The sequence below is a fragment of the Watersipora subatra genome, chromosome 8 (assembly GCF_963576615.1).
Source record: "Watersipora subatra chromosome 8, tzWatSuba1.1, whole genome shotgun sequence".
NCBI classification, from domain to species: Eukaryota; Metazoa; Bryozoa; class Gymnolaemata; order Cheilostomatida; family Watersiporidae; genus Watersipora; species Watersipora subatra.
Genome location: NC_088715.1, coordinates 25,823,380 through 25,849,884, shown reverse-complemented (window position 1 = coordinate 25,849,884; position 26,505 = coordinate 25,823,380). Strand labels below are relative to the sequence as shown.

The 26,505-nt window shown below is 37.3% G+C and overlaps 1 protein-coding gene across 1 annotated transcript; it reads left to right on the top strand.

Annotated features, from left to right (window-relative positions):
- The first annotated feature begins 11,976 nt into the window (after positions 1 to 11,976).
- Positions 11,977 to 13,976, top strand: LOC137402398 (uncharacterized). Its single transcript, XM_068088899.1, has 3 exons — positions 11,977 to 12,601; positions 12,948 to 13,346; positions 13,798 to 13,976. The coding sequence occupies exons 1-3, from the start codon at positions 11,977 to 11,979 to the stop codon at positions 13,974 to 13,976; spliced, it is 1,203 nt and encodes a 400-aa protein (XP_067945000.1).
- The last annotated feature ends 12,529 nt before the right edge of the window (positions 13,977 to 26,505 follow it).

The following is a 26,505-nucleotide window of genomic DNA, read 5'->3' as shown; positions in this document are numbered from 1 at the left end:
TTAATTTGATAGTTTTTGATTTGATTTCTATTTTGAGGATCTAGCCCTGGTTTAAAATGTTTAGTGGTTGCTCAAATTTAATCATCCAACTTTAATACTACTCAAGTTTATTATTTGCAATTAAACTCGACTTCAATATATCTTTGACTCTGAAATTTTCGAGGAAATGTGAGAAGTTATTTATAATTTTTAAGACATAAAAGTAGCATTTCACTTCAAAAAATTGCTGATTTTCTTTGCTATAAATGAACTGAGAGTTAATCTCTGCCGCCAAGTTCACATGTGACCCAATACTTTGCAAATAATTTCTGCAGCACTTTTCGATAATCACAGGTGACCAACAGACTCGTCATGATTATCAGACAATGATATGTACTCCATCGAGGTAAGGTTAAAAAATTAAACAAATTTTCATGGTAAGTTATGAGATATCACTGCTGAAAGTGACAGCATTACAATGGCAATAAAATAGACACGTAAGAACAATAGACATGGTTTTATTGAACACGTGAAGTATATTTGTGAAAATATTTTGACAAATAAAGTTGCGTGAAAGTGTAAACAGAAATCATCTAACACAACTATGTCACATTTGAGCCGTCTTGAAAAGAAAATCCAAATTACGACTACTGTTTGGATGATACTGTGTCATCAATTCATGGTTGCACTTTGCTGACATTTTAAGACTAGCAATTTAGTCATCAAAGCAAAACTTGTTAAGGTAGATTCCCTTTCGGGCCATGGTCAAATTTCCACTTAGGCTTTGCACACTTGCTGCATTATTGCAGCCAGAATAGTTGATTTTTTGTTCGTTATAAAAATAAATATATTTTTATATTACAAAACAGCAACAGAGTTTCCTACTTGCTATACAGTTAATACTTCAGAATTTGCATCAACAGCAATTGCTTTTATTAACTTTTCTTCCTGCTAGAAGAATTATCCCTAAGAGAAGGCTGGCACTGGTGCAGTGCAAATCTGTACATTTGGTAAGCTCAGATATATATTGAACAAAGTAATAATACAGGTCAAAAAGTAATTATCTCATCAAGGTCATATGTTAAATAAAGTGATGAAAGACATCAAAAAGGAAACTATCTCATTAAGTTCGGATGAATTGCCTACCATTGGCAATAGGAAAAATATTTCGACGTACCCTTGTCCACTAGAACAAACACATTGCTGGTGGGTCTGCAATATTGTAGCAGGATGAGCTCACTTGCCGACAGTGTTCATTAGTCTGCTTGCTCAGCCCATTAAAGTTACAGTAACCCAACCTATCTGTTGGAGTTGTTTCAGAGCCCGACCTGATGTTCCACGGTCTATGAGAATTCTGCAAGGGTCTCAAAACGTCATGCAACAGGATTGGACAACACCTTTCACCTCAGCAGCCAAAAGAGTGAACCGCGGTTGCTTTGGATGAACACCTGACAGCGATATAGCTACAGTCGGAATTATTCCATGGCTATGTACCTGGCCGACCATCCTCTGTGTGTGATACAGTAGTTTAATTCTGGAAGGACTGAGGTTTTTCTAAAGTAGTCAACCGCTCTTTCTGTTTTGTACAAAACTGTTTTACCCCACATTGTTTTGCATTTACATTTATGATATAAGAGTGACTCAAACCAAGACATCCAAACATGTGAATGTATGCAAAAAGCCGAAAAATGCAAATGAAATGAAGAAAATAAGATTTGATTCGGCACGCTAAAAAAACAGCCTGCTCTCCCTCCCACATGTCTGTTTTTTTCCATTTCTATGTCAGCTTAATCACAGGCCATAAAACGCAAAGATGGCAAAGTTTTAGATGTACAAACTGAGGGTAGCATACTACCATGCCCAAGAAACCTTGCAATCCCTCTAACTTTTCTGGGATTTGCCATTTTTGAACTCCTATTATGTTCTCAGGGCAAATAGCCACAACTTGTTTGCTTACTACATCACCCAAGTAGTGCACATGTGACAAAAAACTTTGCATTGACTCATTTTTAGTAAAGTATTGTTCCCCCTTGCTACTGCAACTTCTTCTGCTGCCAGTACAGGTGTGTTTTAAAATTTAGTGCAGTGATTATAGTCTCGTTTAAGTAGCTTAGTAGTGTCCGCAAATGTGGGATGTGCAGGACCAGTTCTAATAGCATCTGGAAGGTAGCTGGAGCATGTTCTCTGTTCTGCAATTCCTCTGTTCCCATGCTGGATTGGGCTGCAATCAGGGATTTTTTGCATACAAAAGAATTGAGAATTTGCTTCTGACTAGAACCGGCATGCTTAAATTTTTTTATAGTTGATGACTTCGAGGCTATGGACAATGCTGTAAAAATGGGACACAATTAGATGACGGTAGTTAACACCAAACTAGCATTTCTGACTCCCTTCTCAACAATTACTACAAGGAACCTCTAAGAATTCTGGCGGGTGCAGTGAGCCTGTTGCCAAGAAAATACTTTAGCTGGCTCTCAACCTCGGCATATTTCTTTGGTTCAAATATGTAGGATAATTAGAAAAATAGGCCAAGCTCTTTTTTTAAGTGGAATATAAAGTTCTTTTTTTGAAAGCTTAACCGATGTCACCTTCTCTCGTGGTAAAACTATCCTGATCCTGATTTAATGCCCATGACCAATTTTTCAGCTGGTCCTGGCTGCTTGCTGTTTTTTTTTGTTTCATGTACTTGGTCGTTTATGTCAAACCACTTCTTCCTGTGCTTTTGTGTTTCGCGCAGCAAAACAAAAGGTAAAGAGGGACAACCTTTTTCTCTAATAGGTGGTCTTTTACCTTCATGTCATAGTTGACTGCTGGACCAGAACAAAGTGTTAGATGCTGACTGGTTTGATGCTGTTCCGGCAGATAAAGATTACAACTTCTAAAAGCCTCTAGTCCTCTCCATGAGCAGAAGTTCTTTGGTGGTGACCTAAAATTAATATGCCATTTTGGTTCAAACCACAACTCTTCTGCTTGATTGTTTGTTAATGGTCACCCATGTATATTCCTAGATGTCAATAATTAATTGTTGATGAGAACCATAGGTTGCTAAAATTCCCTAGCACATTTGTGACCCATTAGAAATGGCACCGTCAAGTTGGCATATTAACTGGTGTGATTTCTTCAGCCTGTACTTCATGGAGTCATATCGAAAACCAAACGACTCTATACAATTGAGTCATTTGGTTTTAGTACATACATATACATATGCATACATACCTAATAATCTATGGCTATATATGTATTAAGGTTTTTGTATATGTATGTTGTATACAAATCTGTAAGCTCTTATATATGTTTATACACACATACTCAGTTGGTATCTCACATTTCTACAAAAAGAGCAAGAAAAAACGTTCAACGGGAAAAGATAAAAACCAGCACCCATAAAACTAATGTCTTTCTTGTGGAAGACAAATTAGAAATCCACAGTTTACTGTCAACTCTAATATATATGAAGAAATTTTACCATGGACTCAGATACATGGATGGTCAACAAAAAGAGCAACAGTATATCTAAAAAAACACATTGGAAAAGTTTCTCAATAGGATAAAAAGGACATTGTTTATTGCGTTGCAAGCCTTTAAACCAGCTACTAAATGTACTACAAATTACAGTTCCTTGTGCTTTAACCCTTTGGGTGCCACTTCTCACATTTGTGTAAATCTGTCATTTTGGATCTGCTCAGAATCGATAAAACTTTTTGACTGAGAGATGTGTATAAAATGTTTACAAAATATCTATTCGCACAATATATTTACAATATTATAAGTATATTTAAATAGCCTACAAAAAGTTTGGACAGTTAGGAAGGGTATTTAACAAATGAAAGTGAAGGAAGTTGATAACGGCAAAATAGAACCCATTTAAAAATGAAGTTATAAATGTTCTTTGAATATTCTACAACAATCTGACAACTTTGTGACAGCAATGAGAAATCTAAATGAAATTCAATGTTGCTTGGGTTTGCTTTTCTCCCCAATAGAAAACATGAAATTTTGCAAAGTCAATGATCAGAAAATGTTGGTTTCATTTAACAGACAAATGCTGCAGTGTTTTAATTTTAACTTTGTTACAATGCCTTTTCGTTTAAACTCAAAAAATCTTTTGACGGAATTCTTAGTGTGTTTAAATTAAGAAATTTTTGCAATGTAAAATCCTGTTTTCAATGATACAAAATTATTTGTTAGTCAATCTTACATTTTTCATGCCTCTGGGTCAGGTTTGTTTTAACTTTATATTATTTTATATAAATCTTCAAAAATTCATGCTATGTGGTTCAAACAATTTTCACATTATTTTAACACTTTCAGCAGCAAAACAAAGCAGCTAACGTTAAAATACATAAACTAAATCCCTGACATATGAACTAAAGCCCTGACAATCATTTTTTTATTAAACAAAAGCACTTTTTTCAATTTTGCATTATTCGTTTGCCTGCACATTACTCCAAACAAGTATTATAGGTCTTACTCTATTGATTGAAATGTTTTAAATATGTATTGGTAATTTAGGCTAAACTGAAAAAATAAAAACAGTGCAAAAACCAATATGAGGTGTGTTGTGTTTAAAAGGAAAAACTTCAGCACTGTAGCACTTGCCATATTGAATAATGTTGCAGTCAGAGTGTTAAACTATTGTATGCAAAGAACAGTAGCAAACCATCTGAAAAAAACTATTTGACAAGTGGAATTCATTGCTACAGCCATAAGAAAAGCAAATAAAGCACCTTGACAACCTGGAATCCTAGCAGAGGGTTCATCATCAGCAGATACACAAGACTACTTTCATTAAATATATACAGAAGCAGGAAACGCCTTAGCACTGGCAAAATGCCAAAGTATTAAAAATTTGTTTTCAAGTTTCTCAAGGCACACTTAAGTTGAATCAAAAGCAAACATTTTTCCTCAAAAATTGAAGTCAAGATTAAATAATTGGTAATTAATTGCAGCATCTGAATATGTTGGTCACTCTTCACCTCTAATTTGCTCTTTTGTCTCACTGTGAGAATCATTTTTAATGGTCAATATCTGAGCTGGCATTTGAACGTTTTAGTTGCCAAGCTATACCACATGTTGGAATAAACAGTGTGAGACTAAAATTGTTAACGAATCCTTGATCAGTCACTTTTCAAGTGCCATCATTATGAACCCTTCTGATAATCCACTGCAACTCATTTTTTAGTATGAGATTGAGGTAAAATTCATTTCTGCCTTAGCTTGCTTTGCACTGCAGCCAGATCACCTTAAACAACAAACAGATCACCTCAAACAAAGATTGTTTGCTTTGATCAGGCATTTTTACTAGAGGTAGAGTTAGTTGAGCGCAAGTCAACTCTAAGCTGAAACTAGCTGATTGCTTGTTCGTGAGGTAAAATCTCTTCTTGAAGCGTCTATATTATCTGTACCACATATTAATTTTAAGGTATCTGTTCTGCCGCTCCAACATCAAATGGTCTGCACTTTTATTTGTTGCAGCAAATTAAGTTTCTCTGAAGACCTGACAATACTTGATGTCATAAAATTCCATATTTTAAAGTTCTGTCTGAGTAAGAATATAAATCCAAAGAAAAAGCAGAAAGTCTCATTGACACGCTCTACCACGACATAAGACTGGAAGTTGTATGTAATTTTGTAAGTTTTAGTTATCTTCCATATAGCATGAAGTTTTTTTGAAACATCATTTTTAAAATGGGTTCCTCTGTCACTTTGGCTTCTGTTAAGCCAAAGTAACAAACAAATTGTTTGCATCTGCAGCCATACAAGCAAGTGCATTAGATAGATGTATTATGTCTTGCCCAGGGGCAAACTAGTCCATCAACACTGCAATCAATCAGATTGTTATAAATAGGTAAGTATAGGGGTACCACATGGTCAACAGCTAACATTTTCACCATAACTGCCAATTCAGAAAGGTGCATAACATGAATGATGCAAATCTCCAAATTTTAGCTCACTGGTTTAAACTCGCTATACTTCACCTGGTATTGAATAACATTAGTCATTCCTGGACAATACCATGTCTGTCTAAGTATCCTCAAGATCCTCATTATTACAACATGAGAAAGGGTATGTGTGCTACGCCACTTGTTTTTTAATGTTTGCAGGACTAAGCATCACCTCTCGAGATATTTTTTAATAAGGATTCAAGTTACCAGCACCTGATCCTATGATATTGGCACCAAAAAATCATGGTGGTAAACCTTTATATAGCAAAGCTAAAAATCATTTGAAGGTTGCATCTAGAGATTTTTGACTTTTGATTAGTATGATAGTTGCAATAACTGTGTGAGCAGCTGCACCTGACAGAGTTTGTGAGAAATATGTATATCTATATTTTTTTCATTGCTGCAGCATGTCAGACATGAGTGAATACTTATCGAGTACTAAGATTAGTAGAGCAATCTAAAGTTATTTTCTCGGATCATTCTGGTGTCTTCGTCAACTGGTGGCCAACAATCACAGTTATTTACGGTAAGTCTCATTTGTTAGGATTAGGTCTTTGTTAGACGCTAGCTAACTTGATGTTCCGTTTCTCACGATGTTTTTGCCACGTTCTGTTCTGCCAATGCCAAGATGTTTAAAAGAAAGTTTATGTAGTCTCAAGTCACTTAACACACTAACAGGGTCCAAGGAAGTTGTTTTAGTTAAAAAGTACATTGATATCACAAAAGCTAAGACTGATCGTCTAACCTTCTTCCAACAAAATTTGGAGTTTTTGTTACTGGTTATAACCTTTCCACCTTCAGTGTTTAGAATAAAGTCTACTGTACGCATTAAAATAAATGAGTTGAGTAAAATGAACAAGAAATACAGCTTACTCTGTGCGCATTAGTCACACCAAACATTTTTTTAGCCACCACACTTTTAATTTAACTAAATTTAGAAAATAAACCAGTGGTATTATAGGGTGTATACATTGGATCATGATCAACCATAATTTTATATCTAGATGTTACCTTAAAACGAATTAGACATAAATTATTCCTTGATGTGATTTAATCATTATCTTTAAATATTACATATTTGCAGTTTTTAAAATGACCACAGACAATAAGTTTTACCGAGTTAAACTGAGACATTCACCATAAAACCCTTAATCGAACGCCATGACATTCTATTTTTTGACACTTCTTCTATGATTGAAGGCAGCGTTTAAATTGAGGATGGCTTTGGATTTTTTAAATGGTTCATGAAAATTTGCGAAAGATAAGTTTAGCCTTTCATGAGCGAGAGGAATGTCACCTGTATTTTGTGCTCTATTTTTCCTGTTGAGCGATATTAACCTTTTAGGATGCAGTAAATCTCTTAACTTACCTCTAACTTGTGAAAGATCCCTTAATAAATGTCCATTGATAAACCAACAAATATCACTATTTACTCTGCAAAAAATAAACTCGATAATCAATGTCTGTTAAAAATTAGGGGCTAACTCTAACCTTCTCATGGCTAATTAATTTTACTCTCTTCTTTTGAAAGAGTTCTGCATTTGATAAAAGTCCAAATTCTATATCTAGCAATTGACTGGACTGCAACGAGTGACTAACTGATGGTCGCAACCTGTATCAACTGTAACATTTTTAACACCAAGGGTTTTATTTAATACAACTATTAAGAGTTGTTTATTTCCAAACTGCTTGGCAACTGTTTATTTTTCATTGAACCAGGGCATTCCCTTGGGGCAGAATAAAATGTTCTAACTAAACAAGTTTGGTCTGAAATGAACTTCGCATGAAAAAATTTACAAATTTAAACAAAGGAACATTACAAAGAACAGGGCAACAATTCAGTTTCCCAAAATTTAAAATCAAACTTATTAAAACATTACACGTTTACTTTTGGGTTGACCCTAAAAACTAACCCTTTTGATTCACAGCCGACCACGCTATTGGATGCGCCACAAAGATACCATGTCAGCATATCTGATCTGCAAAACGAGGGTGACAACAATTTAATTTTCAGAGTTCTAATACTGAGTGTATCTAAATTATAAATGATGGTTCTTGGGTGGGCTTGAACCACCCAACTTTTAATTAACAGCAATACACGCTAACCGATTTCACCACAAAGACATCATATCCAACTATTGAATCTGTGAAACGAGCATGATGAAAAATTATTTGCTTGTTCTTAGTACTGTTAGTATGAAAATTAAAAATAATTGTCTATGGCAGAAATTTAACCACCAATCTTTGCATTACCAGGTCAAACGCTGTAACCCAGTGCGACCCAGAAACAACATGTCACAATCTATAATTTGCGTAACAAATATGGTAACAAATAAATCATTGGATTTTTAATACTATGTATATTAAAATTAAAAACAATTGTCTATGGGGAAATTGAACCTCCAACCTTTCAGTTAACAGCCAAATGCGCTAACCGATTGCGCCTCAGAGAGAACATATGAGACTATTTAATCTGTGAAACGAGCATGACAACAAAACATTTGGCAGTTTTTAATACTGTTTGAATTAAAATTTAAAACAATCGTCTATGGGAGAAATCGAGCCACCAAATGTTCGGTTGCCAACCGAGAGTGCTACCGGAATGCACCACAAAGATAACATGTCAGAATATCTAATTTGTGAAACCAGTGTGAGAAAATTTATTTCAGGAGTTTAAACACTTATTGTACAAAAATTATAAGGGCTCTCCCCTGGGTGGACTTAAACCACCCGAATTTGGTTAACCAAAAAGTTGGTGGTTCAAGCTCACCCAGGGATGAGCTCTTATAATTTTGTCACAGTCAGTATTATAACTCTTGAGAATAAATTTGTGTCATGCTTGTTTCAATGCTTAGATATTCTGACATGTTATCTTTGTGGCACATGTTAGTAGCGCGTTCGGTTGGTAACTGAACTGTTGGTGGTTGAATTTCTGCCATTGATGATGTTTTTTTAATTTTAATAGAAACAGTGGTAAAAACCAGCAAATGATTTGTTGTCATGCTCGTTTTACAAAATAAATAGTCCGATATTTTGTTTCTGTGGTGCAATCGGTGAGTGCTATCGGCTGTTAACCGAAAGGTTGGTGGTTCAAGCCCATCAAGGGACGCGCCCTTATAATTTTGATACAATCAGTATCAAAACTTTTGAAAACAATTTGTAGTATTGCTCATTTCACAGATTAAATATATTATGACATGTTATCTTGGTGGCACATGTCGGGAGCACGATCAGTTGATAAGCGAACAGTTGGTGGTTGAGTTTCTGCCATTGACGATTGTTTTTAATTTTAATAGAAACAGTATAAAAAACCAGCAAATGATTTGTTGTCATGCTCGTTTTATAGATTAAATAGTCTGATATCTTGTCTTTGTGGTGCAATCGGTTAGCGCGTTCGGCTATTAACCAAAATGATGGTATTTCAAGCCCATCAAGGGACGAGCCCATATGATTTTGTTACAATCAGTATGAAAACTTTTGAAAACAATTTTTTTGTCACGCTCGTTTCACAGATTCGATATTCCGACATGTTCTCTTTGTGGTGTATTCCGGTAGCGCCTTCAGTTGGTAACCGAACAGTTGTTGGTTCAATTCCTCTCATAGACGATTGTATTTGATTAAAGTACAAAGCGTATTATAAACCAGCAAATGAGTTGTTGTCATACTCATTTCAAAGAATAAATAGTCTCATATGTGGTCTCTGTGATGCGATCAGTCAGTGCGTTTTTCCCATTAACCGTAAGGTTGGTGGTTCAAGCCCACCCAGGAACGAGCTCTTATAATTTTGGCACATGCAGTATTGTAACTCTTGAAAACAAATTTTAGTATTGCTCGTTTCACCGATTAAATATATTTCGACATGTTACCTTTGTGGCACATGTCTGTGGCACGGTCAGTTGGTAACCGAACAGTTGGTGGTTGAATTTCTGCCATTGACGATTGTTTTTAATTTTAATAGAAACAGTATTAAAAACCAGCAAATGATTCGTTGTCATGCTTGTTTCACAGATTAAATAGCCTGATATCTTGTTTCTGTGGTGCAATCGGTTAGTGCGTTCAGCTGTTAACAGAAAGGTTTGTGGTTCAGGCCTACCCACGGAAAAGCTCCTATAATTTTGTCATAGTCAGCATTATAACTCTGGATAATAAATATGTGTCATGCTTGTTTCATTGCTTTGAGATTCTGACATGTTATCTTTGTGGCACATGTTAGTAGCGCGTTCGGTTGGTAACTGAACTGTTGGTGGTTGAATTTCTGCCATTGATGATGTTTTTTAATTTTAATAGAAAAAGTGGTAAAAACCAAAAAATGATTTGTTGTCATGCTCGTTTTACAAAATAAATAGTCCGATATCTTGTTTCTGTGGGGCAATCGGTTAGCAGGTTCGGCTGTTAACCGAAAGGTTGGTGGTTCAAGCCCAGCCAGGAACAAGCTCTTATAATTTCGGCACATGCAGTATTATAACTTTTGAAAACAAATTTTAGTATTGCTCGTTTCTCAGATTAAACATATTCTGACATGTTATTTTTGTGGCACATGTCGGTAGCACGATCGGTTGGTAACCGAACAGTTGGTGGTTGAATTTCTGCCATTGACAATTGCTTTTCGTTTTAATAGGAACAACATAAAAAACCAGGAAATGATTTGTTGTCATGCTCGTTTCAAAGATTAAATAATCTGATATCTTGTCACTGTGGTGCAATCGGTTAGCGCATTTGGCTGTTAACCGAAAGTTTGCTGGTTCAAGCCCACCCAGGGACGAGCCCTAATAATTTTGGCACAGCCAGTGTTATAACTGTTGAAATTAAACTTTTGTCATGCTCGTTTCACAGATTAAATATTCTGACATGTTATCTTTGTGGTGCATGGTGGTAGTGCGTTCGGTTGGTAACCGAACAGTTGGTGGTTGAATTTCTGCCATTGATGATTGTTTTTAATTTTAATAGAAACAGTATTAAAAGCCACCAAATGATTAGTTGTCATGCTCGTTTTACAGATTGAATAGTCTGATATCTTATCTCTGTGGTGGAATCGGTTAGCGCGTTCGGCCGTTAACCGAAAGGTTGGTGGTTCAAGCCCAACCAGGGACGAGCCCTTATAATATCTATACAATCAGTATTATAACTCTTGAAAATAAAATTTTTTCATGCTCATTTCACAGATGAAATATATTCTGACCTGTTATCTTTGTGGTGCATTCCGGTATCACGTTTGGTTGGTAACCGAACAGTTGGTTGTTACATTCCTCTCACAGACGATTATTTTTAATTTTGATACAAACAGTATTAAAAACCAGCAAATGATATGTTGTCATACTCGTTTCAAAGATTAAATAGTCTGATATGTTGTCTCTGTGGCTAAATCGGTTAGTGCGTTCGGCTGTTAATCGAAAAATTGGTGGTTCAAGCCCACCCAGGGTCGAGCCCTAACAATTTTGACACAATCAGTATTAAAACTCTTAAAAATAATTTTTGTCATGCTCATTTCACAGATTAGATATTCTGACATCTTATCTTTGTGACACATTCCGGTTGCACGTTAGGTTGGTAACCAAACAGTTGGTGGTTCACTTTCTGTTGAATATGTACTAGTTGTTGTCATTGACCAGTCATTATCTTGTATTTGTATATAGCTGTTGTCAGACTCTTTGTTCATATTGGCTTACTCATCCGTTATGTAATTCTTTTGTAATAATCCTTTTACTCTCTTGTCTCACTTTTGTAGACAGTCAGCCCCTGTTTAGCTCTCAAGTATACAAGATTAACAGGTTATGGCCCTTGACAGGCAACCAATGAAGCTGTACACGAGTTTGATACCAGAAAAAAGACGATCGGCTATTATACTGACTGACCAACGACTGGTGAACCAGCAGTTAAGCAATAGATATCAGGAACAGTAAAACAAGGACTACTGAACCAGAACTTAGATTGTATCTCTCAATTTTCAATAGATAGTCATAAATGGACGATAGGTAAGTTGGACAGTCAGAACTATCAGACATGGAAGTTTCAGATGAAACACATTTTGCTGGTGAAGGATCTGTATGATATCATGGATGGTACTGAGAAAGCACCAGAATGTTCGACTGATCAAGCGATGAAAACTGCTTTTACATCCAGGTATCGTAAGGCTTTCTCAGTAATTCCTCTGTCTGTTAGTACTGAACTTCTCTACCTGCTAACAGATACAGAAGCACCTGATGTAGAATTGAAGCGGCTTCCAAACCATTCTGAACGCAATACACTAGGAAACAAGTTATTTCTTAAGAAACAATATTTCAGTACAGTAATGAAGGAGGGTACACCTCTAGAACAGCACTTGAAAAACATGAAAGGACTTTCAGATAAACTCGCGGCTATCGATGCACCAATTTCTGAAGAAGATCAAGTAGTCACGCTTTTAGGCAGCCTTCCAAACAGCTATGCTCATCTTGCAACAGCATTAGAAGCAAGAGTAAACAACTTGAGTCTTGAGTTTGCCCAGCAGTCATTGATAAATGAAGAGTTGAAAGGTAATGAGCGAAACTCAAATGAATCTACTTCTGCCAGTGCATCTGACTCTGCATTGGTGTCAAGAAAGCGGACTAGATCCAGAAAACCTATTATTTGCTACAACTGTAATAACGTGGGCACAAGTCACCAGGATGCTCAGAGGACAGACGGCGACCGAACTCGCAGTTAGTAAGTGAATGTAGAAAAACTGTATTTGAAGTGACAATGACTGTGTAGGCCATGAATTTACATTTATCACTCATCATGGCAACACATTTTCATTGCACAGTAGCTCACCCTGGCTAATTGACTCTGGAGCATCGTGTCATATGTCACCTAACAGGGAAAGTTTTAATAGCTACAAGAAGCTAGAACAGATAAAAACGGTTAGCTTAGGTGATGGTCAAACAGTTGAAGCTGTGGGAGTTGGTACTGTAAAAGTAATGCTAAAGCTCAATTGTAGAGTTCAATGTGCAGCTGTATTTTACAATGTATTTCATGTCCCTCAGCTAAGTAGCATTTTATTTTCAGTTCGAGCTGCCGCTAAGAAAGGCTACATTGTTCAGTTCGGCCATACTCGATGTTGGATTAAAGATTCTAGGGGTCGAGTTAGGGCCATGGGATCACCAGCTAATAAGCTGTTCAGTCTAGACTGTGTACAAACTGAAACTCGTTATGCAAACACTGCTAGCACAGAGATTTGGCATCACCGTTTAGTACATGTGAATGACTCTAATCTGAAAAAACTGAACAAAGGAAATATAGTCTGTGCAACAAGCTTACCTGCAATGAACATTTCCTTCTGTGAAGACTGTGCTGAAGGGAAAATGACTCGTGAACCCTTCCAACCTGTGGGAGATATCAAGGCTACCCGTAAGATAGAACTAGTACATTCCGAAGTTTGTCCAATGGAAACAGAATCAAATGGAGGTAGCAAATATTTTGTTACTTTTATAGACTATTTTTCTAGATGCTGTGCTGTGTATTTTCTTAGAAACAAATGTGAGGTACCATAGAAATTCAAAGAGTTTGAAGCATATACAGCGAACCAATCTGGAGAAACCATTCAAACACTGAGATCAGAGAGAGGTGGTAAATACTTGTCTCAAGAAATTACTGACTACTTGAAATCTAAAAGTATTCATCATGAACTCACATCAGCATACTCACCAGCACATAATGGTGTTGCTGAGCAAATGAATATAACTCTGTGTGAAGCAGCACGTTCAATGTTGTGCTATGCTGAATTGTCAAAGCAATACTGGGCTTCCCACTTCTTCACACAAGAATGATCTCACGCCGTATGAGAAGTGGTATGAACGCCAACCCAACGTAGACAATCTAAGGGTGTTTGAATGTATTGCTTATGCTCATGTTCCAGATCAACTACGACAGAAAATTGACAAGAAGTGCCAGAAGCTAAGGTTTATAAGATACCGCAAACAGTCAAAGGCATACCGCCTGCTTGATGAATTGACCGGTAAAGTCACTACAAGGCGAGATGGGGTATTTGATGAAACGAACTTTACAAACACCGTTAAACCATCATGCGACCAATAAATCAAGCAGAAATCTATTGTTGTTGAACATTCAGTAAATGAACAGACAACTCCTAACTTCTCTGGTCAATGCATTGGTGAAGGGCAACAGCGAAGCTTATCTGCTCGGAAAAGTAGACCTCCAGTTCGCTATGGAATTGATGAGTATGTAAGCCAGGCTCAACATGTCAAAACTATGTGGGAGTGTTGAAAATGTACTGGTTATTGACATTGACCAGTCATTATCTTGTATTTGTATATAGCCGTTGTCAGACTCTTTGTTCATATTGGCTTACTCATCTGTTATGTAATTCTTATGTAATAATCCTTTTACTCTCTGTACTCACTTTTGTAGTAAGTCTGCCATAGACAATCGTTTTTAATTTTAATACAAACAGTACGAAAAACCAGAAAATGATTTGTTGTCATGCTCGTTTCACAGATTTATTAGTCTCATATCTTGTCACTGTGGTGCAATCGGGTAGTGCGTTCAGCTGTTAACCAAAAGGTTGGTGGTTCAAGCCCACCTAGGGACGAGCCCTTACAATTTTGACACAATCAGTATTAAAACTCTTAAAAATAAATTTTTTGTCATGCAAATTTCACAGATTAGATACTCTGACATGTTATCTTTGTGGCACATGTCGATAGCATGTTCGGTTGGCAACTGAACAGTTGGTGGTTCAATTCCTCTCATTGATGATGGTTTTTAAATTTAACGCATACGATATTAAAAACCAGCAAATGATTTGTTGTCATGCTCGCTTTACAGAATAAATAGACTGATATCTTGTCTCTGTGGTGCACTCGGTTAGGGCGTTCGGCTGTTAATTAAAAGGTAGGTGGTTCAAGCCCATCAAAGGACGAGCCCTTATAATTTTGGTACATGCAGTATTGTAACTCTTGAAAACAATTTTTAGTATTGCTCGTTTCACAGATTAAATATATTCTGACATGTTATCTTTGTGGCACATGTCGGGAGAACGATCAGTTGGTAAGCAAACAGTTAGTGGTTGAGTTTCTGCCATTGACGATTGTTTTTAATTTTAATATAAACAGTATAAAAAACAAGCAAATGATTTGTTGTCATGCTCGTTTCATAGATTAAATAGTCTGATATCTTGTCTCTGTGGTGCAATCGGTTAGCGCGTTCGGCTGTTAACCAAAAGGATGGTATTTCAAGCCACTCACGGGATGAGCCCTTACAATTTTGTTACACTCAGTATCAAAAATTTTGAAAACAATTTTTTTGACATGCTCGTTTCACAGATTCGATATTCCGACATGTTCTCTTTGTGGTGTATTCCGGTAGCACCTTCAGTTGGTAATCGAACAATTGTTGGTTCAATTTCTCTCATAGACGTTTGTATTTGATTTTAATACAAAGCGTATTATAAACCACTATATGAGTTGTTGTCATACTCATTTCAAAAAATAAATAGTCTCATATGTGGTCTCTGTGATGCGATCAGTCAGTGCGTTTTTCCCATTAACCGAAAGGTTGGTGGTTCAAGCCCACCCAGGAACGAGCTCTTATAATTTTGGCACATGCAGTATTGTAACTCTTGAAAACCAATTTTAGTATTGCTCATTTCACAGATTAAATATATTCTGACATGTTACCTTTGTGGCACATGTCTGTAGCACGATCAGTTGGTAACCGAACAGTTGGTGGTTGAATTTCTGCCATTGATGATTGTTTGTAATTTTAATAGAAACGGTATAAAAAACCAGCAAATGATTTCTTGTCATGCTTGTTTCACAGATTGAATAGTCTGATATCTTGTCTCTGTGGTGCAATCGGATAGTGCGTTCGGCTGTTAACCGAAAGGTTGGTGGTTCAAGCCCACCCAGGGATGAGCCCTTATAATCTTGGCACATACGGTATTGTAACTCTGGATAATAAATTTGTGTCATGCTTGTTTCAATGCTTAGATATTCTGACATGTTATCTTTGTGGCACATGTTAGTAGCGCGTTCGGTTGGTAACTGAACTGTTGGTGGTTGAATTTCTGCCATTGACGATTGTTTTTATTTTTAATAGAAACAGTATTATATACCAACAAATGATTTGTTGTCATGCTCGTTTCACAGATTAAATAATCTGATATCTTGTCTCTGTGGTGCAATCGGTTAGTGCGTTCGGCTGTTAACCGAAAGTTTGGTGGTTCAAGCCCACCCAGGGACGAGCCCTTATAATTTTGGCACAGTCACTATGATAACTCTTGAAAATAAATTTTAGTATTGCTCATTTTACAGATTAAATATATTCTGGCATGTTATCTTTGTGGCACATGTCAGTAGCGCGATCGGTTGGTAACCGAACAGTTGGTGGTTGAATTTCTGCCATTGATGATTGTTTTTAAAGTTAATAGAAACAGTATTAAAAACCAGCAAATGATTTTTTGTCATGCTCGTTTCACAGATTAAATAGTCTGATTTCTTTTCTCTGTGGTGCAATCGGTTTGTGCGTTTGGCTGTGGACCGAAAGGTTGGTGGTTCAAGCCCACCAAAGGATGAGCCCTTATAGTTTTGGCACATGAGGTATTGTGAGTCTTGGAAAAAAACTTTAGCATTGCTCGTTTCACACATTAAATATATTCTGGCATGTTATCTTTGTGGCACATGTCGGTAGCAGGTTTGGGTGGTAACCGAACAGTTGGTGGTTGAATTTCTGCATTGACGATTGTTTTTAATTTTAGTAGGAACAACATAAAAAACCAGGAAATGATTTGTTTTCATGCTCGTTTCAAAGATTAAATACTCTTATATCTTGTCTCTGTGGTGCAATCGGTTAGCGCATTCGGCTGTTAACCGAAGTTTTGGTGGTTCAAGCCCACCCAGGGACGAGCACTAATAATTTTGGCACAGGCAGTATTATAACTCTTGAAATTAAAACTTTTGGCATGCTCGTTTCGCAGATTAGATATTCTGACATGTTATCTTTGTGGTGGATGGCGGTAGCGCGTTCGGTTGGTAACCGAACAGTTGGTGGTTGAATTTCTGCCATTGATGATTGTTTTTAATTTTAATAGAAACAGTATTAAAAGCCACCAAAAGATTTGTTGTCATGCTCGGTTTACAGATTGAATAGTCTGATATCTTGTCTTTGTGGAGGAATCGGTAAGCGCGTTTGGCTGTTAACCGAAAGGTTGGTGGTTCAAGCCCACCCAGGGACGAGCCCTTATAATTTTGGCACATGCAGTATTGTAACTCTTCAAAATAAACTTTAGTATTGCTCATTTCACAGATTAAATATATACTGACATTTTATCTTTGTGGCACATGTCAGTAGCGCGATCGGTTGGTAACCAAACAGTTGGTGGTTGAATTTCTGCCATTGATGATTGTTTTTAAAGTTAATAGAAACAGTATTAAAAACCAGCAAATGATTTGTTGTCATGCTCGTTTCACAGATTAAATGGTCTGATATCTTGTCTCTGTGGTGCAATCGGATAGTGCATTCGACTGTTGACCGAAATGTTGGTGGTTCAAACCCACCAAAGGATGAGCCCTTATAGTTTTGGCACATGCAGTATTCTAATTCTTGAAAATAAATTTTAGTATTGCTCGGTTCACAGATTAAATATATACTGACATTTTATCTTTGTGGCACATGTTGGTAGCACGTTCAGCTGGTAACCGAACTGTTGGGGGTTGAATTTCTGCCATTGACGATTGTTTTTAATTTTAATAGAAACAGTATTAATTACCAGCAAATGATTTGTTGTCATGCTCGTTTCACAGATTAAATAATCTGATATCTTGTCTCTGTGGTGCAATCGGTTAGTGCGTTTGGCTGTTAACCGAAAGTTTGGTGGTTCAAGCCCACCCAGGGACGAGCCCTTATAATTTTGGCGCAGTCACTATGATAACTCTTGAAAATAAATTTTAGTATTGCTCATTTTACAGATTAAATATATTCTGGCATGTTATCTTTGTGGCACATGTCAGTAGCACGATCGTTTGGTAACCAAACAGTTGGTGGTTGAATTTCTGCCATTGATGATTGTTTTTAATTTTAATAGAAACAGTATTAAATACCAGCAAATGATTTGTTGTCATGCTCGTTTCACAGATTAAATAATCTGATATCTTGTCTCTGTGGTGCAATCGGTTAGTGCGTTCGGCTGTTAACCGAAAGTTTGGTGGTTCAAGCCCACCCAGGGACGAGCCCTTATAATTTTGGCACAGTCACTATGATAACTCTTGAAAATGAATTTTAGTATTGCTCATTTTACAGATTAAATATATTCTGGCATGTTATCTTTGTGGCACATGTCAGTAGCAGGTTTGGGTGGTAACCGAACGGTTGGTGGTTGACTTTCTGCCATTGATGATTGTTTTTAATTTTAATAGAAACAGTATTAAAAGCCAGCAAATGATTTGTTGTCATGCTCGTTTCACAGATGGAATAGTCTGATATCTTGTCTCTGTTGTGCAATCAGTTAGTGTGTTCGGCTGTTAACCGAAAGGTTGGTGGTTCAAGCCCACCCAGGGATGAGCCCTTATAATTTTGGCACATGCAGTATTGTAACTCTTCAAAATAAACTTTAGTATTGCTCGTTTCACAGATCAAATATATACTGACATTTTATCTTTGTGGCGCATGTTGGTAGCATGATCGGTTGGTAACCAAACAGTTGGTGGTTGAATTTCTGCCATTGACGATTGTTTTTAAAGTTAATAGAAACAGTATTAAAAACCAGCAAATGATTTGTTGTCTTGCTCGTTTCAAAGATTAAATAATCAGATATCTTGTCTCTGTGGCGCAATCGGTTAGCGCATTCGGCTGTTAACCGAAGGTTTGGTGGTTCAAGCCCACCCAGGGATGAACCCTAATAATTTTGGCACAGTCAGTATGAAAACTGTTGAAATTAAACTTTTGTCACGCTTGTTTCACAGATTAGATATTCTGACATGTTATCTTTGTGGTGCATGGCGGTAGCGCGTTCGGTTCGTAACCGAACGGTTGGTGGTTGACTTTCTGCCATTGATGATTGTTTTTAATTTTAATAGAAACAGTTTTAAAAGCCAGCAAATGATTTTTTGTCATGCTCGTTTTACAGATTGAATAGTCTGATATCTTGTCTCTGTGGTGCAATCGGTTAGCGCAATCGGCTGTTAACCGAAAGGTTGGTGGTTCAAGCCCACCCAGGGACGAGCCCTTATAATCTTGGCACATACGGTATTGTAACTCTGCATAATAAATTTGTGTAATGCTTAGATAATCTGACATGTTGTCTTTGTGGCACATGTTAGTAGTGCATTCGGTTGGTAACTGAACTGTTGGTGGTTGAATTTCCGCCATTGATGATGTTTTTTAATTTTAATTGAAACAGTGGTAAAAACCAGCAAATGATTTGTTGTCATGCTCGTTTTACAAAATAAATAGTACGATGTCTTGTGTTTGTGGTGCAATCGGTGAGTGCTATCGGCTGTTAACCGAAAGGTTGGTGGTTCAAGCCCATCAATGGACGAGCCCTTATAATTTTGATACAATCAGTATAAAAACTTTTTAAAACAATTTTTAGTATTGCTCGTTTCACAGATTAAATATATACTGACATTTTATCTTTGTGGCACATGTTGGTAGCACGTTCAGCTGGTAACCGAACTGTTGGGGGTTGAATTTCTGCCATTGACGATTGTTTTTAATTTTAATAGAAACAGTATTAATTACCAGCAAATGATTTGTTGTCATGCTCGTTTCACAGATTAAATAATCTGATATCTTGTCTCTGTGGTGCAATCGGTTAGTGCGTTCGGCTGTTAACCGAAAGTTTGGTGGTTCAAGCCCACCCAGGGACGAGCCCTTATAATTTTGGCACAGTCACCATGATAACTCTTGAAAATGAATTTTAGTATTGCTTATTTTACAGATTAAATATATTCTGGCATGTTATCTTTGTGGCACATGTCAATAGCACGATCGGTTGGTAACCGAACAGTTGGTGGTTGAATCTCTGCCATTGATGATTGTTTTTAAGGTTAATAGAAACAGTATTGAAAACCAGCAAACGATTTGTTGTCATGCTCGTTTCACAGATTAAATAGTCTGATATCTTGTCTCTGTGGTGCAATCGGTTAGTGCGTTCGGCTGTTAACCGAAAGGTTGGTGGTTCAAGCCCACCAAAGGATGAGCCCTTATAGTTTTGGCACATGCAGTATTGTGAGTCTTGGAAATAAATTTTAGCATTGCTCGTTTCACAGATTAAATATATTATGGCATGTTATCTTTGTGGCACATGTCGGTAGCAGGTTTGGGTGGTAACCGAACGGTTGGTGGTTGACTTTCTGCCATTGATGATTGTTTTTAATTTTAATAGAAACAGTATTAAAAGCCAGCAAATGATTTGTTGTCATGCTCGTTTTACAGATGGAATAGTCTGATATCTTGTCTCTGGTGTGCAATCAGTTAGCGCGTTCGGCTGTTAACCGAAAGGTTGGTGGTTCAAGCCCACCCAGGGACAAGCCCTTATAATTTTGGCACATGCAGTGTTGTAACTCTTCAAAATAAACTTTAGTATTGCTCGATTCACAGATTAAATATATACTGACATTTTATCTTTGTGGCACATGTTGGTAGCATGATCGGTTGGTAACCAAACAGTTGGTGGTTGAATTTCTGCCTTTGACGATTGTTTTTAAGGTTAATAGAAACAGTATTAAAAAGCCAGCAAATGATTTGTTGTCATGCTCGTTTCAAAGATTAAATAATCTGATATCTTGTCTCTGTGATGCAATCCGTTAGCGCATTTGGCTGTTAACCGAAGGTTTGGAGGTTCAAGCCCACCCAGGGATGAACCCTAATAATTTTGGCACAGTCAGTATTATAACTGTTGAAATTAAACTTTTGTCACGCTTGTTTCACAGATTAGATATTCTGACATGTTATCTTTGTGGTGCATGGCGGTAGCACGTTCGGTTCGTAACCGAACGGTTGGTGGTTGACTTTCTGCCATTGATGATTGTTTTTAATTTTAATAGAAACAGTATTAAAAGCCAGCAAATGATTTGTTGTCATGCTCGTTTTACAGATTGAATAGTCTGATATCTTGTCTCTGTGGTGCAATCGGTTAGCGCGTTCGGCTGTTAACCGAAAGGTTGGTGGTTCAAGCCCACCCAGGGATGAGCCCTTATACTTTTGGCACATACGGTATTGTAACTCTGGATAATAAATTTGTGTCATGCTTGTTTCAATGCTTAGATAATCTGACATGTTATCTTTGTGGCACATGTTAGTAGTGCGTTCGGTTGGTAACTGAACTGTTGGTGGTTGAATTTCTGCCATTGATGATGTTTTTTAATTTTAATTGAAACAGTGGTAAACACCAGCAAATGATTTGTTGTCATGCTCGTTTTACAAAATAATTGGTACGATGTCTTGTTTTTGTGGTGCAATCGGTGAGTGCTATCGGCTGTTAACCGAAAGGTTGGTGGTTCAAGCCCATCAAGGGACGAGCCCTTATAATTTTGATTCAATCAGTATAAAAACTTTTGAAAACAATTTTTAGTATTGCTCGTTTCACAGATTAAATATATACTGACATTTTATCTTTGTGGCATATGTTGGTAGCATGATCGGTTGGTAACCGAACAGTTGGTGGTTGAATTTCTGCCATTGGCGATTGTATTTAATTTTAATAGAAATAGTATTAAAAACCAGCAAACGATTTGTTGTCATGCTCGTTTCAAAGATTAAATAATCTGATATCTTGTCTCTGTGGTGCAATCGGTTAGCGCATTCGGCTGTTAACCGAAGGTTTGGTGGTTCAAGCCCACCCAGGGACGAGCCCTAATAATTCTGGCACAGTCAGTATTATAACTCTTGAAATTAAAACTTTTGTCATACTCGTTTCACAGATTAAATATATTCTGACATGTTATCTTTGTGGTGCATGGTGGTAGCATGATCGGTTGGTAACCGAACAGTTGGTGGTTGAATTTCTGCCATTGATGATTGTTTTTTATTTTAATACAAACAGTCTTCGAAACCAGTAAATGATTTGTTGTCATGCTCGTTTCACAGATTAAATTATCTTATATCTTGTCTCTGTGGTGCAATCGGTTAGTGTGTTTGGCTGTTAACCGAAAGGTTGGTGGTTCAAGCCCACCCAGGGATGAGCCCTTATAATTTTGGCACAGTCAGTATTATAACTGTTGAAATCAAACTTTTGTCATGCTCGTTTCACAGATTAGATATTCTGACACGTTATCTTTGTGGTGCAAGGTGGTACTGCGTTTGGTTGGTAACCGAACAGTTGGTGGTTGAAATTCTGCCATTGACAATCGTTTTTTATTTTAATAAAAACAGTATTCGAAACCAGCAAATGGTTTGTTGTCATGCTCGTTTCACAGATTAAATAGTCTGATATATTGTATCTGTGGTGTAATCGGTTAGCGTGTTTGGTTGTTAACCGAAAGGTTGGTTGTTCAAGCCCACCCAAAGATGAGCCCTTATAATTTTGGCACATATGGTATTGCAACTCTTGAAGATAAATTTCAGTATTGATCGTTTCACAGATTAATTCTATTCTGACATGTTATCCTTGTGGTGCATGGTGGTAGTGCGTTCGGTTGGTAACCAAACAGTTGGTGGTTGAATTTCTGCCATTGACGATTGTTTTTAATTTTAATAAAAACAGTATTAAAAACCAGCATATGATTTGTTGTCATGCTCGTTTCGCAGATTGAATAGTCTGATATCTTGTCTCTGTTGTGCAATCGGTTAGCGCGTTCGACTGTTAACCGAACAGTTGGTGGTTCAAGCCCACCCAGGGATAAGCCCTTACATTTTTTGCACATACGGTATTGCAACTCTTGAAGACAAATTTCAGTATTGATCGTTTCACAGATTAAATCTATTCTGACATGTTATCCTTGTGGTGCATGGTGGTAGTGCGTTCGGTTGGCAACCAAACAGTTGGTGGTTGAATTTCTGCCATTGATGATTGTTTTTAATTTTAATAAAAACAGTATTAAAAACCAGCATATGATTTGTTCTCATGCTCGTTTCGCAGATTGAATAGTCTGATATCTTGTCTCTGCGGCGCAATCGGTTACTGCGTTCGACTGTTAACCGAAAGGTTGGTGGTTCAAGCCCACCCAAGGATAAGCCCTTATAATTTTGGCACATACGGTATTGCAACTCTTGAAGATAAGTTTCAGTATTGATCGTTTCACAGATTAAATCTATTCTGACATGTTATCCTTCTGGTGCATGGTGGTAGTGCGTTCGGTTGGTAACCGAACAGTTGGTGGTTGAATTTCTGCCATTGATGATCGTTTTTAATTTTAAAAAAACAGTATTAAAACCCAGCAAATGATTTGTTGTCATGCTCGTTTGACAGACTAGATAATCTGATATCATGTCTCTGTGGTGCAATCAGTTAGTGCGTTCGGCTGTTAAACGAAAGGTTGGTGGTGGTTCAAGCCCACCCAGAGACGAGCCCTAATAATTTTGGCGCAGTCAGTATTATAACTCTTGAAATTAAACTTTTGTTATGCTCGTTTCACAGATTAGACTTTCTGACACGTTATCTTTGTGGTGCATGGTGGTAGCGCGTTCAGTTGGTAACCGAACAGTTGGTGGTTGAATTTCTGCCTTTGACGATTGTTTTTAATTTTAATAGAAACAGTATTAAAAACCAGCAAATGATTTGTTGTCATGCTCGTTTCACAGATTAAATAATCTGATATCTTGTCTCTGTCACTAAATCGGTTGATGCGTTCGGCTGTTAATCGAAAAATTGGTGGTTCAAGCCCACCCAGGGATGAGCCCTAATAATTTTGGCACAGTCAGTATTATAACTCTTGAAATTAAAACTTTTGTCATGCTCGTTTCACAGATTAAATATATTCTGACATGTTATCTTTGTGGCGCATGTCGGTAGCACGATCGGTTGGTAACCCAACAGTTGGTGGTCGAGTTTCTGCCATTGACGAGTGTATTTAAAGTTAATAGAAACAGTATTAAAAGCCAGCAAAAGATTTGTTGTCATGCTCGTTTCACAGATTAAATAGTCTGATATCTTGTATCTGTGGTGCAATCGGTTAGTGTGTTCGGTTGTTAAACGAAAGGTTGGTGGTTCAAGCCCACCCAAGGTCGAGCCCTTATAATTTTGGCAAATGCACAAATGTAAGACATGAAAATAACTTTTAGTATTGCTCGTTTCACAGAAGAAATATATTCTGGCATGTTATCTTTGTGGCACATGTCAGTAGCACGATCGGTTGGTAACCGAACAGTTGGTAGTTGAATTTCTGCCATTGATGATTGTTTTTAAGTTTAATAGAAACAGTATTAAAAACCAGCAAAGGATTTGTTGTCATGCTCGTTTCACAGATTAAATAGTCTGATATCTTGTCTCTGTGGTGCAATCGGTTAGTGCGTTCGGCTGTTAACCGAAAGGTTGGTGGTTCAAGCCCACCAAAGGATGAGCCCTTATAGTTTTGGCACATGCAGTATTGTGAGTCTTGGAAATAAATTTTAGCATTGCTCGTTTCACAGATTAAATATATTATGGCATGTTATCTTTGTGGCACATGTCGGTAGCAGGTTTGGGTGGTAACCGAACGGTTGGTGGTTGACTTTCTGCCATTGATGATTGTTTTTGATTTTAATAGAAACAGTATTAAAAGCCAGCAAATGATTTGTTGTCATGCTCGTTTTACAGATGGAATAGTCTGATATCTTGTCTCTGTTGTGCAATCAGTTAGCGCGTTCGGCTGTTAACCGAAAGGTTGGTGGTTCAAGCCCACCCAGGGACAAGCCCTTATAATTTTGGCACATGCAGTGTTGTAACTCTTCAAAATAAACTTTAGTATTGCTCGATTCACAGATTAAATATATACTGACATTTTATCTTTGTGGCACATGTTGGTAGCATGATCGGTTGGTAACCAAACAGTTGGTGGTTGAATTTCTGCCATTGACGATTGTTTTTAATTTTAATAAAAACAGTATTAAAACCCAGCAAATGATTTGTTGTCATGCTCGTTTGACAGACTAGATAATCTGATATCATGTCTCTGTGGTGCAATCAGTTAGTGCGTTCGGCTGTTAAACGAAAGGTTGGTGGTGGTTCAAGCCCACCCAGAGACGAGCCCTGATAATTTTGGCACAGTCAGTATTATAACTCTTGAAATTAAACTTTTGTCATGCTCGTTCCACAGATTAGACTTTCTGACACGTTATCTTTGTGGTGCATGGTGGTAGCGCGTTCAGTTGGTAACCGAACAGTTGGTGGTTGAACTTCTGCCTTTGACGATTGTTTTTAATTTTAATAGAAACAGTATTAAAAACCAGCAAATTTTTTGTTGTCACGCTCGTTTCACAGATTAAATAATCTGATATCTTGTCTCTGTCACTAAATCGGTTGATGCGTTCGGCTGTTAATCGAAAAATAGGTGGTTCAAGCCCACCCAGGGACGAGCCCTAATAATTTTGGCACAGTCAGTATTATAACTCTTGAAATTGAAACTATTGTCATGCTCGTTTCACAGATTAAATATATTCTGACATGTTATCTTTGTGGCGCATGTCGGTAGCACGATCGGTTGGTAACCGAACAGTTGGTGGTTGAATTTCTGCCATTGATGATTGTTTTTTATTTTAATACAAACAGTATTCGAAACCAGTAAATGATTTGTTGTCATGCTCGTTTCACAGATTAAATTATCTCACATCTTGTCTCTGTGGTGCAATCGGTTAGTGTGTTTGGCTGTTAACCGAAAGGTTGGTGGTTCAAGCCCACCCAGGGACGAGCCCTAACAATTCTGGCACAGTCAGTATTATAACTGTTGAAATCAAACTTTTGTCATGCTCGTTTCACAGATAAGATATTCTGACACGTTATCTTTGTGGTGCAGGGTGGTACTGCGTTTGGTTGGTAACCGAACAGTTGGTGGTTGAAATTCTGCCATTGACAATGGTTTTTTATTTTAATAAAAACAGTAATCGAAACCAGCAAATGGTTTGTTGTCATGCTCGTTTCACAGATTAAATAGTCTGATTTCTTGTATCTGTGGTGTAATCGGTTAGCGTGTTTGGTTGTTAACCAAAAGGTTGGTTGTTCAAGCCCACCCAAAGATGAGCCCTTATAATTTTGGCACATACGGTATTGCAACTCTCGAAGATAAATTTCGGTATTGATCGTTTCACAGATTAAATCTATTCTGACATGTTATCCTTGTGGTGCATGGCGGTAGTGCGTTCGGTTGGTAACCAAACAGTTGGTGGTTGAATTTCTGCCATTGACGATTGTTTTTAAATTTAATAAAAAACAGTATTAAAAACCAGCATATGATTTGTTGTCATGCTCGTTTCGCAGATTGAATAGTCTGATATCTTGTCTCTGCGGCGCAATCGATTAGCGCGTTCGACTGTTAACCGAAAGGTTGGTGGTTCAAGCCGACCCAAGGATAAGCCCTTATAATTTTGGCACATACGGTATCGCAACTCTTGAAGATAAGTTTCAGTATTGATCGTTTCACAGACTAAATCTATTCTGACATGTTATCCTTCTGGTGCATGGTGGTAGTGCGTT